Raw genomic sequence first — 17789 nt, 5'->3', positions numbered from 1 at the left:
CATACCCCAAAAATTGTTTAAAAAATAATTTAAAATTAAAAAACTTAATAAAGTTATCCCTAAAAATTGAAAACAAAATGAAATGAACCTGTGTATTGGGCTGAAGGCATAATCATACAGAAAAGGACTGTTTCAAGTGACTTCAAAACACAGTAATTTGACCATATTCCTAATAGGATATATAGACATATAGAACTGCAAAAAAAAAAAAAAAAACACACAACACACAAAAAAACAAAACCAAACACCCTTCAGTTGCACTCAATATTCATATTACCAGTAGTAATAATGGTATTTTATTCTAAGACTGTTCTATGTGTAGCACAGTATAAAGTAAATGCATCATTATGTTGGAGTCATTGAGAACCTGGATTTTCGTCATGGATGAAAGAAGGTACGTGTGTGTACATATCCTTCTGTCCTAAATTTGAGTTGGAAGTTTCAGTATGAACTCAGGATATATTTTATCTTAACAAATAAATCTCATAGTTCTGTCCACTGAAAAAGCCTAGAAACAATGACCAACCCAGAAATACTCCCTAGCACACAAAATGTGATTTCTAAAATAATTTCTCACTTAAAAAAACCCCAGGATCCTTATAGAAATAGCTGATTCCAGGACTGGAGCAATTAAAGTATAAGAGGAGTCTAAAACATCAAAGGGGTGATGGATTAAAATGTGTTGAAACTCAGAGCACTGTCAAAAAGGCTGACCCTAAACTGGGCAGGAATGATGGTTGAGGTAAAAAGGGAGATATTATGAGAACAGGGATAAGGAGAAAAACCTGGTTAAACAGAAATAAGGGGGTAGAAGTTAAATTGGTTATAATTAGAAGGAAAGCCCCAGGTTGGACATTTTTTCAATGGATCAATTCCAAGCAAAAATAACACCTTCAGTGTGACTGTGTCCATGAGTAAAAACACTGGGAAAGGGCACAGGAGGATGACCAGGGTGTTGACGGGAAAGACTGGGGGATGTGGAGTCAGAGAATGGATAAGATACTGATTCTGACACTTACTAACTCTTCACTCTGGACATAAGTGCACTGGTCTCAATTTCTTCATCCACAACATGGGAATATTATTACCATAATGAACTGAATGTTTGTTTAAGCTCTAGTGTGACTATATTTGGAAATGAGGCCTCTAAGGAAGTACTTACGGTTAAATGAGGTATGTCATAAGGGTAGGGTCTGCTCCCACAGGATGAGAGTCCATATAAGAGACACCAGAAAACTTAAACCCCTCTTTCCTCTGTCTATCTCCCTCCTTCCCTTCCTCCCCAAGGAAAAGCCTTGTAAGTACAAAGCAAGAAGCCAGCAAGAGAGTCCTCACCAGAAACCTGGACCTCTAGAACTGTGAGAAAATAAATTTCTGTTGCTTATAAGCCACCCAGTCTATGGTCTTTTGTATGGCATCCTGAGCAGACTAATATAATTATCTCTGTAGAGCTGTAGAAAGGATTAAATTTAATAAATTACCTGACCTAATCTATGGCAGTTATTTTCATTATTATATGTATTAAAGTGGAATAAGAATTAGGAAATGAGAAAGGTTAAAAAAATTAAAACAATGACCACAGGTGTAGATATGACCACTAATATAGACAAAGGCAATGAAGAAAAAAAAACCAGTTAGGTAGTTAAGTTAAAGGTAGGCTTTAAAGGGACACTTAATAAAACTAACCTATTACTTGATTCATTATCATCTTTATATACAAGGAGTAGTCATACTAAAAAACAACCATAAAAGTAGGATGGACTGGGAATTCCATGGTGGCCTAGTGGTTAGGATTTGGCGCTTTCACTACTGTGGCCTGGGTTCAATCCCTGGTCCTTTCTGGGGAACTGAGATCCCACAAGCCACACGGCACAACCAGAATTAAAAAAAAAAAAATTAGGATGGACTGAATCAAAAAATAGGCACTGGTGGCACAGTGGTTGGGAGTCCGCCTGCCGATGAGGGAGATGTGGGTTCGTGCCCCGGTCCAGGAGGATTCCACGTGCCGCGGAGCGGCTGGGCCCGTGGGCCATGGCCACTGGGCCTGCACGTCCGGAGCCTGTGCTCTGCAGCGGGAGAGGCCACGGCACTGAGAGGCCCGCGTACCACCAAAAAACAAACAAACAAAAAAAAGGCACTGGTTTTCTGTAAAGAAAAGCAGGACCTGCTAAGATTAACTACAAATCTATGTAATATTTAAAGCAAAAGAGAAGCAAAATTCGAATGAACAAAATGGGTATCTGGCATGAAAACACTGAAGTTAACTTTTCTTTCTGGCCAATTACAAAAAGAAAACAAAAACACCACTTCCAAACAGGAAAAAAGCCCTTGATAAAATTCTCTTTACCTACTGCTCTACATTATTTCATTTGAACACACAACACAAACCAAGAAGTCTGCAACTTTCTTACTTCTTATTTATATTAAAAACTCAACTTTGGTTAGCGCCAGACAATGTCACTCCATCCTGCTACCTTTCTTCTTTCTTTATTCCTTTTTGGTTTTCACTCCCTCCCTCTCATTACTGCATTATGTGGTTATTCCTGCCATCTAGTGGAAGCACAAAATAGTAAGATAAAACCATTTAAACAGAAGCAACAAAGCTCTGTTATAACAAATTATAAGTACTTGCCTCACTAATAATAATTATACAGAAGAACGAGGGGAAAAATGCAGGAAATCTGAGCCAACGCAGTACAAGTACTAGGAATCTTGGCTAAAAAAACTCCCTTGATGTTTCGGGCTATGTAATAGTCAAAGAAATGTTGGTCTCTGTCTTCCATGTATGATTTTTTTTTAATTAATTTATTTTTTTGGCTACGTTGGGTCTTTGTTGCTGCGCGCGGGCTTTCTCTAGTTGAGGTGAGTGGGGGCTACTCTTCGTTGCGGTGCACGGGCTTCTCACTGCGGTGGCTTCTCTTGTGGAGCACAGGGTCTAGGTGCGTGGACTTCAGTAGTTGTGGCACGCAGGCTCAGTAGTTGTGGCTCACAGGCTCTAGAGCGCAGGCTCAGTAGTTGTGGTGCACGGACTTAGTTGCTCCGTGGCATGTGGGATCTTCCTGGACCAGGGATCGAACCCATGTCCCCTGCATTGGCAGGCGGATTCTTAACCACTGTGTCACCAGGGAAATCTCTTTTTTTTTTTAATTCATGGAAAACAGAGGTAAGAACCTATAGTAAAGACTCTGCAAAGGAATTATTCACCATGGGCAGGATGAAGAGAAGCAGAAAAGCACAGGCTTTGGGTTTTGATTCTGCTTCACCTACTTATAATAGCTCTTAACCTCTCTGAGCCTCCAACTTCCCATGTGTAAAATGAAATGTTACCAAACTCAAGAGCTTTAGTAAGGATTAAACCGGTAACAGTGATACTTAGTTTTTCAAAAATAGCCATCATGAACAAGAGAAATGAGAAGTCCCGAAAACTGTATTCCTAACAATAAGAGCATATATAATCCCAATAAGGAAAAACAAAAGCAATGTGTCTGCCCACAAACCTTCTTTGGTTGGCTCAGACTTGTAAAGAGCATGCATATAATTTATTTATAATATATACCCCACCAACTTTTCAAAAGTCATCTAGGGCAAAGTATATAAAAATCCAAAAGAAGGCAACCAAAAAAGTTAAGCCATAGCTTGTAAGAATGGTGCAAGAAAAGCTCAAATAGAATAAATTATTTAAACTTTAGAAAATGCCACTGAGTATATGAAGAGTTTATATCTCTAGGGAAGAACTAAATTACCTTCCAGAGTTAGAACAGAGCTGGCAGATGTGATCACACAATATTAAGTATTAGTAACCGTTAAGAAATCATGGAGAATAATGCCAGCTTTTCAAAAAAGGAGAGGAAAAGTGATTTAAAATTGGTAAATTTAACATCAATCTCAGAAAATAACTATATATTGTATACTGGATTTTAAGAAGGTGGCTTGTGAACACATAAAAAGTAATGTAGTCATTAGATAAAACATTAGGAATGAGCAGAGTTCACTAAGGACCGATCACCTTTAAACAACCTTACAAGGTTTTTGTTTTTTTTTTTAAATGGAAAAGGGAGGAATGAAATTGGTGGAGATTAAGAAAGCAAGTTATATGGGGTTACAGTGTGAAAAGCCTTGTATATCAGACTAAGCAAAACTAATAGAGGTTTTTCCTCCTCTTTTTTTTTTTTTTTTTTTTCTGTACGCGGACCTCTCACTGTTGTGGCCTCTCCCGTCGCGGAGCACAGGCTCCGGACGCACAGGCCCAGCCGCTCCGCGGCATGTAGGATCTTCCCGGACCGGGGAACGAAGCCGTGTCCCCTGCATCGGCAGGCGGACTCTCAACCACTGCGCCACCAGGGAAGCCCTAATAGAGGTTTTTGAATTGGAAGTGGATGATGTATAATAATCTTGAAAATTTAACTTTTCAATTCTCTGAATTTAATTTAATAATGTCAATAATGACAGGAGATGGGGTGCAAGCATTAAATAGGTTGGTACCAAAGTTACTATACCATCAAAAAGTAATAATGATCTGTAGAGTATAACATCCTTTTAACTCTCTCCTGCTTCTAGTGGGGAATAAACAAAATAATGAAAAGGAAAAAAAAGAGATCAAAGAAAAAAAGCTGTATATCTAGAGTGAAGTTGCAAAGTGCCACAACCAATGGCAACTCTTAGGATGCCTACCTGAGCTATCCTGCAGATATGTATTAAAATACTTACCAATAAGAAGGCTTTTTAGCCTTCTGTAGTCTTCTGTTACATCAAAATCATCACCTGCGAATATTAACATGGGTTTTGTTCCCTCCGGACATTTACTATTCTAGGAAATAAAAAAAAGTAATTATATAATTATCAAGTCTAAATTGTTTATATGCTGATTTTAAAGCAGTCAATATTTATATATAGCAGGAGTCCCCAACCCCTGGACTGGTATCAGTCCACAGCCTGTTAGGAACCGGGCCGCACAGCAAGAGGTGAGCGGCAGGCGAGCGAGTGAAGCTTCATCTGCTGCTCCCCATCGCTCGCATTACTGCCTGAACCATTCCCCATCCCCCCATCCATCTGTGGAAAATTTGTCTTCCATGCAACTGGTCCCAGATGCCAAAAAGGTTGGGGACCGCTGACATACAGTGACTCATTTTCACATTTTCTTAACTGTCCTAAAAGTATGTCTATGAATGCTGATTTTATTTGTTTTGGCTACACGGTGTGACATGCAGAATCTTAGTTCCCCAACCAGGAATCGAACCCGTGCCCCCTGCAGTGGAAGCGCAGAGCCTTAACCACTGGACCACCAAGGATGTCCCTATGAACACTGATGTTAGACTTAAAACCAGAGTGGGGATTTTTTAATTTACAGATTTTTATACTAAAAAATAATTTTTCATTCCACTCCCTCTTAGTGCCAAATTAATAAGTGATTAAAGAATGATGTAAGCTACTTTTTATCACTTTCTATGCAAAGAATAAAATAAAAAGCTAAACTTGCTGCAAAACAAACACAGCCCTCTAACAGCCAACATCTCAGAGTCAAAATAAATTTAATTTCTTTGAATTATTTGTAACAATGTGCCTTTCCTACTGTGTCACACCAGCAGTATTTTTAAATGAAAGCTAAACTACCAACTAAACATTCACATGGGAAGCAATATAATGTTACACAAGCTACAGAAAATATGGGCAATTCTCACTCAGCAGGATCGAAGCTCTACTCTAAAAAATATTTTGCCTAGTTCTGGATTTTCTTTTCTTTCTTTTTTTTGGCTGCACCACACAGCTTGTGGGATCTTAGCTTCCACACCAGGGAATGAACCCGAGCCCTCAACAGTGAAAGTGTGGAGTCCTAACACTGGACCGCCAGGGAACTCCCTAGTTCTGGATTTTCTATACCAAAAAGAATGTGAATTTTTGTTTTACCAAAGTGAAAGAAAAAATCAAATAGAAAAAATTCTTTAATTGAAGGGTTAATTTATGGAGGAAGAAGAATCGGTCTGAGCTTCCCACTGATCCTAATATCTCTGCTCTGACACTAATCAAGGATTATCCAAGTGGAGGGGGTGGGGGGAGAAGGACAACAAACAAACAAACAAACATCCTCTGCCCTTGGACCAGAGGTCACGTGTTGCTTCCCTGTTCACCATGACCACTCTTGTTGACATTCTCTGCTTCCAGCGCGAACCTGAACTGTCTAGACTTAGGAGATGGGCCTAAAATCTGTCTGTCTGATTGAGGGTCTGAATAGACCTTCCAGGCCCAATGACTCTTCTGTGTTCCATCTGTGCCCAACTAACCTTTAATTTTAAATCATCTCATTTCTTAGGCTTATTTTCTGCAGAATAACCATCCCTAGAATTTTGGCCATCTTAGAAAACAGGCTTCTAGAATAATCACTCTATTTCCTGGTAGCGTCTAATCACCTATTGCTTAAGAGTTAACAGAGGGATGAGGCTTGGCAATAAAAGTGGGCAAGTAAGAAAGAAATGCCTGGTAAAGATGTCTTAAAAACGAGGAGGGGGCTTCCCTGGTGGTGCAGTGGTTGAGAGTCTGCCTGCCGATGCAGGGGACACGGGTTCGTGCCCTGGTCCGGGAAGATCCCACATGCCGCGGAGCGGCTGGGCCCGTGAGCCATGGCCGCTGAGCCTGCGCGTCCGGAGCCTGTGCTCCGCAACGGGAGAGGCCACAACAGTGAGAGGCCCGTGTACCGCAAAAAAAAACAACAACCGAGGAGGTAGAAATAAAGATGAAATAAATATGGAAGGCAAGTGCAGCAGAACATGCAACTCCAAAACAAACTAAAAATATGAGGTTGTAACCAAATAATGGGGTCAAAGTGAAGGGGACTGGCTAATAGTCTATGTAGGAATTGCCAATGTAAGCACATTCTCATCATTAATGAATTTTATAGTTATGGATATGCCCCATGAGTGAAAATTTAGTATTCAATTTATTTTTATTTTTTTCCCCACACCAAAACAGTACTTTATTTTGTAAATTTTGACCCATTATTACTCCCATGTTATGGTTTTTTCAGCTGTCAAGTCTACAAGGTAAAGAAAAAATTTAGTTAGATGGGGGTTGCACCTGGAAAATAAATTTCTTAAACTCCATATACATGTTTCAAAACTGCTGGGTCCCAAGTCCATCTATGAACCCCCGGGCTGTCAGTATCATGTGCAGCATATTAAAGCTACATTACCTGAATAGCTTATTAATTCTGCATAAATCGGGTCAATCAATGTGTCAGCCTGTAACAGACTGCACACTTTTAACTGAACATGGCAAAATATTCACCCTCTAGAACTTTACATCATCATTTGATGTCAAACAATGAAGTAAATCCCAACAGTATATACAAAAAACAGCTTTGCATTTACAAAAGATTGTTCCCATACTGATTAATCCAGGCAGCTAACTCACTGGTTTATGCAACTATATTGAAGAAAAATAAATCAATTACTAGCAGAGCTATTAGTTGATCACTCATCTATTGACAACTTGCATCATTTATTCAGTGCTATATTAAACAGTGTACTGGAAGATAGATTAACTAATAGCTCCAAGCCTCCTAACAATTTAAATGAAAATTACAAAATGTTTGAGACCCTATTTTGGAATACAAAGGGTGTTTGACTTCCAACTTCCATTCTCTGTAGAACAAGAACAGGTCATTCCTTTATTGACATGCATAAAATACATCACATTTTCTGTCCTGCTGATGCTATAAATTCAATACAAACTTTCCAGCCACGTCAGTTACGAGCATAAAGTATACCATGTAACCTCAAATCTCTAACAGTGGAAGGCTTACACATGAATGGATGCTGCTAGACTAATGCTGCTTCCTCTGATGTGATAACTCAGCATCCATCTCCCTCCCCCTCAGATAATTCTTCAGCGTGTTAGAGCAGTGAGGAACGGTTTTAGTCTCATAACCAAGTTAGAGTGAAGACACTGGCCACATAATACACATACTCTATTTTTTAAAAAATTCTGAATCTTGGGCAACTGTTCTATTGTAACTACTTTCCAGTTTCTAAAAGCAGTTATTGTCCAAAGCTGGAAGGACTTAAGTCTTCTCAGATGAGCATGTGAATGAGTGGAGAGAGGTAAACAAAAACTAAAATTAGGAAAGATGAGGTCTGATAGGGGGGCAGTCGGATAAGAAAATCAAAAAAGGAACAGTAATTTAAAGTTTATTCCAGCTATAATGCAGGTTATTCTGACTTTAAGGTAGCATCACATGGCATACTTCTGAGTCTGTTCCCGAGATATTCTGTTGTACTTATCTCTCTCTGTTTCATAGATCCGTGCAATCTCTGCTACTAGAGGGTCATGCGGGTTTGGATCACATAGCAGTGAACAAATGGATAAAAGAACTTTAGAAACAGTTAAAGCAGGAGAACACTGTGATCTTAGAATATCGAGACAAATGCTGCCATTACTGTTAATATTTGGATGATAAATTCTTGTTGTAAATGCAACCTTAGGTGGTTTGAAGGGGTAGTCTGTAGGAAAATGAACTGTCAAAAGGAATACACCGCCTTGATATGGGCTGTCATTAGGTCCCATAATTGTGGCTTGCCAATGAAACATATCATCCCCAACTGGACCTGCAAAACATTGTGCCGGAGGGTCACGGGCCAAATCACTAAGTTCCTTATTAATCCGTTTCAGCACCATCGTCTGTGCTTTTCACCTGGCTCCTCACTATTTTGGTGTGTGCTCAAAGTTCCGGCCAAAACTCTTGATGATCCCAGTGGCTGGGAAGGATTGTCTCTTGGTCTCACACCAGCTCTGCCATACACAGGTGCAGAGGGGCCGGGGCCTCCCTCAAGCTGCGGCCTCGGCCTCCTCCCCACACGGCAGCTGGTGCCTCCCTGGCCCTATGGGGCTCACGCGCACGACAGAGCCACAAGATCCAGTACTCAATTTAAATGGCTCTTGTTAAGAATACGCCTGCCAAATGATACTGATTTTGTGGTTCAGTTTAGAAGCTGCACAGTGACGGGGTATTCCTTTGCTTTGGAAGGGAAGTGGAGAGAGCAGAGGGGTTGGCACGCAGTCATCAGCCAGTGCTCACACCCACTAACTGGTAACCATGCTAACAGCAGTGGTACTGCTCATCTCCAGGGATTCACACAGAGCCCTAAAGACAACCTGTAATAAACTATCATAAAATGATGGCATCCATAATAAAGCATCACAGTTTATACAGTTTTCAAAATACCTTTCAATATATTAAATTCCTTGATAAGCATTTTCACATATATTATCTCGTTTGATGTTGTTATACCTGTTTAATACTTGATTGCAATTGTGGGTCAGGGAAGTAACTGACTGTCAGGTCACAAATGCTATCTAAATGAGCAAGAAAGGCCTCAAACCCAAGGGTTCTGCCTCCAAATCCAATCTCACTGCTCTGCCCTGTACCTGAGGAAGGTGGTATAGCTGACCAAGTAGGCATCTGGTAACAGCCTTTTTTCAAACACACAGGAAACCTAGAAGGCATGTCCTCTTCTTAGGGGAGGCTAGGAAAGGAGTGATTATATATTTGCTATAATTCTTTCAACTATACAAAGACCCATAGACTGAGAACAATTATGTAACTTTCCATTACAAACTTCAATATCCTTTCTTTCAAAGCCCTTCAGTCCTAATCTTGGTTATACCATTTACTGTATGTATGACCCTAGGTCACCAGTGGAATTCCTCTGGGCCTCAGTCACCAAATCTATATAATAGGGAAAATAATTTCAGCCTTAGAGGGTAGCTAAGAGGTCTTAAGTGAAATGATGTATTTGATGGACTAGATTAAGCCAGGAGCAGAGGGCTGAGGGAGCAGAAGCCCAGCTGGGATCCAGGAACTGCATTAGGGCAGTTTTCTTGCCTTTCTGTTTCATAATCCCATTCAAACAAAGGAGACACAAAGATGCAAGTCCTCAAGGGGAAAAGTGAGCTAGCAATTTGGTTCCCAGCAGCCAAAATACTGTAGGATCAGCCAAAGCTTCCTAGGTCTAAAACAGGGCTCACTTTGAAAATTGTGGGGACTTCCCTGGTGGCGCAGTAGTTAAGAATCCGCCTGCCAATTCAGGGGATATGGGTTCGAGCCCTGGTCCAAGAGGATCCCACATGCCACAGAGCAACTAAGCCCGCGCACCACAACTACTGAGCCTGTGCTCTAGAGCCTGCGAGCCACAATTGCTGAGCCCACATGCCACAACTACTGAAGCTCACGCACCTAGAGCTCGTGCTCCGCAACAAGAGAAGCCACCACAATGAGAAGCCGCGCACCGCAATGAAGAGCAGAACCCCTGCTCGCTGCAATTAGAGAAAGCCTGTGTGCAGCAACGAAGACCCAACATGGCCAAAAATAAACAAATAAATAAATAAATACAATTTTTTAAAAAAGAAAGAAACAAAGAAAATTGTGGTATTTCTGAGGTTCCATAAAATGGGTACTGTGATAATTCAGAGGGAGAGGAGAGCATCTCAGCTATGGGCCTAGACAAGAGTTAGTAACGACTCTGAAGTCTAACTGCCTACATATGTGTTATACGCTGTAAACATCTCCCTCTTTTTAAAGGTAAAATGAAGTTGTGCTTTTTAGTTTAGAGCACACTAAAATAAAACCAAAGTTCTTTCTTATTTAAGTTACAAAACTGTATCTTTACTCTTTACCACAAGATGTCACTATTGCCCAAGAGCAACATTATAAAATGCTTATTTTTATGATCAGTATCTTACCTTAATATCTTTAAGGGAGACAAACTTCTCGATACCTACTTCAATCATATCCAGCACGTGGTAGTCATACATACGACCTAGAAGGAAAATACATTTTCTTTTAACCATTTATTTCTTCCCAAACAGCTGCCTTATATTCACCTACTTATCTGCGTGTTCAAAATGTCCTAATATCTGCCTCTTTTCTTTCTCCTTAAACCTCCCAAACATGTCTCTTCTTTCTTAAATTTTCAACTCTACCTAGAATGTACTGTTGCAACTTTGGACCTGGAAAGGATCTTAAAAGATCACTTAGCCAAACTCCCTTACTTTACAGAAGAGTAAATAAAGGCCCACAGAGGGTAAAGGGCTTTACCTAAGCCAGTGAGCACGTCAGCCCAAGCCTCAATACACAATACAGGGCAAGGGTTCATTTTCAAATGTATTCATTATACAGGTATTTATTAGGGAAGGGTTAATTTGTGTGTGTAAGTATGCTACTTTTTTTCTAACTCTAATACTGATTTAGGATATATGTTTTATATTTGAAAAACTTCCACAACTTGAGGTAGGGTGATATTTACATGCCCCTTCTTTACCTGAAGACTGGTAGGTAAAAACAAATTTTATTCACACTCACAAGGAAAATAAAAAACTAGTTTAGTGCTAACTGGCTACTTCTGAATCCTCAATACCATCAATTAATCTGAGTCACAGAACTGACTCTATAAAATAAAAGTATTAAAAAGTAAATGATATTTACCTATTACTAGATTATTTGGCCGCTTCTTATTATGGGAGCCAAACATGAATAAAGAACAATCTGACTTCTTTGAAAAAAATTCCTGTAAAACCAAAGAAATCTCCTTCAATCAATGCATAAATATAAGAACCTTAAGAATTGTACCTCTTTGAAATAAAAGGTATCCAAATTGGAAAGGAAGAGGTAAAACTGTCATTATACGCAGATGACATGATACTATATATAGAAAACCCTAAAGACTCCACACAAAAACTACTAGAACTGATCAACATAAATAAAACAAAAAGACAACCTACGGACTGCAAGAAAATATTTGCAAACAATGAGACTGACAAGGGCTTAATTTCCAAAACATACAAACAGCTCATACGATTCAACAACAAAAAAACCAACCTGATCAAACAATGGGCAGAAGACCTAAATAGACATTTCTCCAAAGACGACATACAAATGGCCAAGAGGCACATGAGAAGATGCTCAACGTCACTATTAGAGAAACGCAAATTAAAACTACAATGAGATACCACCTCACACCAGTCAGAATGGCCACCATTAAAAAGTCTACAAGTAACAAATGCTGGAGAGGGTGTGGAGAAAAGGGAACCCTCCTACCTACACTGTTGGTGGGAATGTAAGTTAGTGCAGCCACTATGGAAAACAGTATGGAGGTTCCTTAAAAAATAAAAATAGACGGCTTCCCTGGTGGCGCAGTAGTTGAGAGTCCGCCTGTCGATGCAGGGGACGCGGGTTCGTGCCCCGGTCCAGGAGGATCCCACATGCCGCGGAGCGGCTGGGCCCGTGAGCCATGGCCCCTGAGCCTGCATGTCCGGAGCCTGTGCTCCACAATGCAAGAGGCCACAACAGTGAGAGGCCCGCGTACCGCAAAAAATTTTAAAAAATTAAAAAAAAAATAAAAATAGGGTTGCCATATGAACCAGCAATCCCACTCCTGGGCATATACCCAGACAAAACTATAATTCAAATGCACCCCAATGTTCACTGCAGCCCTGTTTACAACAGCCAAGACATGGAAGCAACTTAAAGGTCCATCAACAGATGAATGAATAAAAAAGATGTGATACATACCTATACTAAGGAATACTACTCAGCCATAAAAAAGAATGAAATCGTGCCATTTGCAGCAACATGGATGGACCTACAGATTATCATACTAAGTGAAGTCACACAGAAAAAAGACAAAATATATCACTTATCATATGATATATATGATATATATGTGTTATATATGTTATATGTGGAACAAATGAACTTATTTACAAAACAGAAACAGACTCACAGGCACAGAAAACAAATTTATGGTTACCAAAGGAGAAAGAGGGTGGGGAAGGGATAAATTAGGAGTTTGGATTAGCAGATACAATCTACTATATATATTGGGGTGGCCAAGAAGTTCGTTTGGGTTTTTCTTAACATGTTACTGGAAAAATAAACAACAAGGTCCTATTGTATAGCACACAGAACTATATTTAATATCTTGTAATAAATCACAATGGAAAAGAATATGAAAATGAATATTATATAAAACTGAATCACTTTGTTGTACACCAGAAACTAACACAACATTGTAAATCAACTATACTTCAATTTAAAAAAAAGAATTGTACCTCTGAACTAAAAATAAAATGTACATCTGTTTTTTTTTCAGTGGAAATTAAAGAAGACTTAATGAACTAGATAGGAATAAACAAAGAAAAAGGACTTTATTTGTAGCTTTTTACTTCAAATTTTCTGATTTGGGGTACCTAGGGAAAAGATGTAAGTTTAAGACTAAAAATATATGAAAACTACTAGGTTAATACATTTTAAAAGGCCCTTTATTTTCAGCTATGCAGTTATTTTGGAATAGCACACCAAGTTTTCCATTTGCTGAACAAATGCCTTCACTCAAAGGACACACACAAATATACTAGGGACCTACATGAATTAATCAATATGGCTCCTTTGGATGTTTATAACTGTACTCATGAGTTTACAATGCATATAACTACTTTTCACTGCAAACTTCATCCACACAGGATTCTTGCCCTAGAATCTCCACACCATCCCAGCTGTGACTAGTTCCATTTTATGTACCAAGCCAGGACTGACTGACAGATCTATGATGTTCCTACCAGTAAGAGATATCTCCTCCATCTGGCTCTCAAAAATATTGACTTCTATTACAGATTTGAGAGGGATGGAAACACAATTATGGGGTTTCAATCCTGAACAGCTCCTTCTACACTAGTGCCTAAACTTTATATCCTACCTACTGTGATTCAGTTTATTGAGATTCCCAATCTTAGCACAAAAATTAGATTGAATGTGTTCTTGTCTACTTCTAGCATAGTTGGAAAAGCCTCCTAAATTAATGACAAAAATGTTAAAGAACACTCGAAGCAACCATAGTCCTCAACTTTTCTTTATTGAGTGCAAGACCCCCTAAGGTATGGGCCCCTCGTTTGGTTATCATTCATTCCAGTGTTTAAGCAGAAGCAAATAGGAACAAACAACTGCCTACTTGCCTATCCACTCCCTGTGTAGAGGATACAGAGTCAGAAAGTCCAAGAATTCTGGCTTTGCCATTTGCTATGGGATCTGGTCAGCCTTTCTGAGAATTAGTTTTATCATGTGTAAATCAAAGACAATAACACTTCCTGAAAAAATCTGCAAGGGCCACGTGACACGTCATATGTGAAAGCAACTTACACTGTGTCTGGCACAAAGCAGGTGTTCAAAAATGTTTTTTAAATGTCCAAATCAATGAAAATCCTTTCTTAAAAAAAAATTTTGGGGCTTCCCTGGTGGCGCAGTGGTTGAGAGTCTGCCTGCCGATGCAGGGGACACAGGTTTGTGCCCCGGTCTGGGAAGATCCCACATGCCGCGGAGCGGCTGGGCCCGTGAGCCATGGCTGCTGAGCCTGCGCATCAGGAGCCTGTGCTCCACAACGGGAGGGGCCACGGCAGTGAGAAGCCCGCGTACCGCAAAAAAAAAAAAAAAAAAAAATTTTTTTTACATTCTCATGTTAACACCCCAAAGCTTTCCATAAACTACCTTTCACATATATATAGTACTCATCTGTCATCCTTCTCCATAAAGTCCGCTTTTTGTTAAAATTCTACAGCAAGAGTAGACAAATTATCTTCAAAAGACTAGAGAGTATATATTTTAGACTTTTTATACGGTGTAAAAAAAAAAAACTTTAAAAACGTAAAAACCATTCTTAGCTTGTGGTCCTCACAGAAACAGGGATTTAGCCCACAGGAGGTATATTTGCTAACTCTTGTGCTAAAGCACAGTTCCAAGATTACAGCAGAAGAAATGTGCTATTGGGGGATGGGCAGTCAGGAGGAGGAATTCAACCAAATTTCCAACATGATTACTGTTTCCACAGCCATTCTGAGCTCTAGTGGTCTGAGATTTACAGCCAATGAAATATCTTCTGTCTCTGGAAGTGGGAGATCAAAGAGAGGAAATGCCACAATTTTAAGTATAAGAAAAGCTGTCATATTGACACTGGATTGAAAAAAAAGTACAGAATGCTACAGATTCTACAACATAACACTTCTACAAAGTGGTCACTCAAATGAAAGCACCATGGTGTCACAAAACAAAATCAGCCCTGGATAAGTCACGTGTGGAAGAGAGAGATTTCTGGGTTAGACCCTCCATTTTTACTTTCATGATCTCTTCAAAAATGATGGTGAAAAACCCAAGACTATGATAAAAGCAATTTTATTTAAAAAAACTATTTTGACAATATTTTTTAATATAATTTTCACTGCAGTTAGTTGCCAAATTAGGATAAGATGCTCAATTTCAGTTTTCTAATTAGTTATTGAGATTCTTTTCAAAAATTTTTTCTTTTAAATTCACTAACTAAAAGAACAAGCAATGGCAGTCCTGTCAAGGGAACATAATCATGTTCTGATTTTTTTAAGTCAACTTAAATAGTTTAATCCACGTATTCCCTTAAGATTTTCTTTAGTAAGAAACTAATATCATCACATACTCAAAGTCCACTTATCATTCACCATTTATTATATACCACCTTTTACCTTCTGATTTCATTCACTAGACTTTTTCATTTAGTTTTGATTGTCAACACACTCAAACGGGAATTTGATTAACTCTAGTAAAGCAACTGACAATTGTTAGTAATCATTTGGGTAGTGTTTCTTGTTCTAAAAACACTCAAAAAAAGAAAAGTAAAAATTTTTTAAATCAAACTTGCTCTATAAAAATAGATCCATAACAAGCTTCCTTTTGACAATCCATTAATTATGCACTTAAAATGTAATTCAATTTTTTAAAATTCTATCAATATACTTGCAAGCAGTGAATACATAACATTCACAGTGAAATGTAAGCTCTATAGTAATCTTTTTGAAAGTATAAACGTCTTATTTCCCCCGCATTCTGCATCAAAATTCCCTCACATAGGATGATTTCTAATTCAAAATCAAAAATTAGGAGTACTATTAAATTAAATAAATTAGTTTGAATAATCACTTACATGCCTTCTTAAATCAGAAAGATTCTACTTACCAATGATGTCTGATCCTCAAATGGTCTTGTAATATTTTTCCTAATATTAAAAAAAGTTACCCTAATTTTAATAATCTTAATAAGTAATTCACCCATAACAATAAATACTAAGATAATTTTATATTCAGATGATCAAAAAAAAAGCTAGAAGAATATTCATTCAAATATTTATTTAGTGCCTATTATGTGCCAGGCACTGTTCTAGGAGCTAGGGATACCATAATACCGCGTCAAACAAGATCCTTGCTTTCACGGAGCTTACATTCTAGAGGAAAAATGAACAATTTCAAAAAGTAATATCTGTTGTGACAAAAATAAAATAGGGCACTGTGTTAGTGTGAAGAATGGAAAATGATTATTTGACCTGAGACCTGATAAATGAGGAGTTAGCCATGGAAAAGTTTTGAGGTTAAGAGTATTCCAGGAAAAGGAAACAGAATAAGAAAAGATTCTGAGATGGAAACAAGCTTAGACTATTCAAGAAACAGACGACAAATGTCACTGGAGCTTAGTGAACAAAGGGTTAACGGCGGGGTATGAGGTCAAAGATGTAGACTCGGCCCAGAATATGTAGGGCCTTGTTGGTCAAGGTAAGGACGTAAGTTACTAAAAGAGTAACAGGAGGCACTGGGGGGGTTTTAGGCAAGACAGTGATATGATTGGATTCAAATGTTCTTTTTTTTTTTTTTAATTTAGTTATTTTATTTATTTATTTTTGGCTGCGTTGGGTCTTTGTTGCTTTCCCCGGGCTTTCTCTAGTTGCGGTGAGCGGGGGCTACTCTTCGTTGCAGTGCACGGGCTTCTCATTGCAGTGGCTTCTCTTGTTGCAGAGCACGGGCTCTAGGTGTGCAGGCTTCAGTAGTTCTGGCACGTGGGCTCAGTACTTGTGGCTCACGGGCTCCAGAGTGCAGGCTCAGTAGTCGTGGCACACAGGTCCAGCTGCTCCGTGGCATGTGGGATCCTCCCGGACCAGGGCTCAAACGCATGTCCCCTGCATTGGCAGACGGATTCTTAACCACTGTGCCACCAGGGAAGCCCCAAATGTTCTTTTTTTTTTTTTTTTTTTTTTTTTTTGCGGTATGCGGGCCTCTCACTGTTGTGGCCTCTCCCGTTGCGGAGCACAGGCTCCGGACGTGCAGGCTCAGCGGCCATGGTTCACGGGCCCAGCCGCTCCACGGCATGTGGGATCTTCCCAGACCGGGGCATGAACCCGTGTCCCCTGCATCAGCAGGCGGACTCTCAACCACTCCACCACCAGGGAAGCCCCAAATGTTCTTTTTAAAGGACTGCTCTGTCTGCTATGTAAGGATGGAATGTAGCACAGCAAGAGTGAAGGGGTTAGTAAGGAGCTATCACAGTAATCCAGGAGAGAAAGAAAAAAATGGTGGGTTGGACCAAGAATAGTAGTAGTGGAGATGGAGAAACAGTGGGTAGAGAAACGCAGAATGCTATCTTTCATGCAAAAGGGAGAAAAATAAGATTATGTATTTTTATTTGCTTAAATATGCATAAAGAAATTCTGTTAAGATATGTAAGAAACTAATGATAGTGGCTGTTCTGGGAAGAGCGTGTGTTTATATTTTCACTGTATATTTTTGGATTTTTAGTCATGTACATAAAGTATAAAACAGTTCATAATTTTTATGAATTTAAAGAGAAATAAAATCATATACACATGGGCTTCCCTGGTGGCGCAGTGGTTGAGAGTCCGCCTGCCGATGCAGGGGACACGGGTTCATGCCCCGGTCTGGGAAGATCCCACATGCCA

The 17789-nt window shown here is 39.3% G+C and overlaps 2 protein-coding genes across 2 annotated transcripts in view; both read right to left on the bottom strand.

Annotated features, from left to right (window-relative positions):
* Positions 1 to 17789, bottom strand: part of RPF2 (ribosome production factor 2 homolog) — a 38292-nt gene that overhangs the window by 13660 nt on the left and 6843 nt on the right. The window contains exons 4-7 of the mRNA XM_081251255.1: positions 16022 to 16061; positions 11474 to 11555; positions 10732 to 10808; positions 4708 to 4807 (exon numbers count right to left, since the gene is read on the bottom strand). Of these exons, the coding sequence (XP_081107381.1) occupies positions 4708 to 4807; positions 10732 to 10808; positions 11474 to 11555; positions 16022 to 16061 (299 nt within the window). The remainder of the gene's footprint in view (positions 1 to 4707; positions 4808 to 10731; positions 10809 to 11473; positions 11556 to 16021; positions 16062 to 17789) is intronic.
* LOC308626352 (ubiquitin-conjugating enzyme E2 D3-like) lies at positions 6687 to 10711 on the bottom strand. Its single transcript, XM_081251256.1, has one exon. It carries the CDS (start codon positions 8665 to 8667, stop codon positions 8224 to 8226), a length of 444 nt encoding a protein of 147 aa, XP_081107382.1. The 5' UTR covers positions 8668 to 10711; the 3' UTR covers positions 6687 to 8223.

Source organism: Mesoplodon bidens, assembly GCF_964165515.1.
Source record: "Mesoplodon bidens genome assembly, chromosome: 12".
Taxonomy (NCBI): Eukaryota; Metazoa; Chordata; class Mammalia; order Artiodactyla; family Ziphiidae; genus Mesoplodon; species Mesoplodon bidens.
The sequence above is the reverse complement of the archived record's forward strand: the minus strand, read 5'-3'. Positions and strand labels throughout refer to the sequence as shown.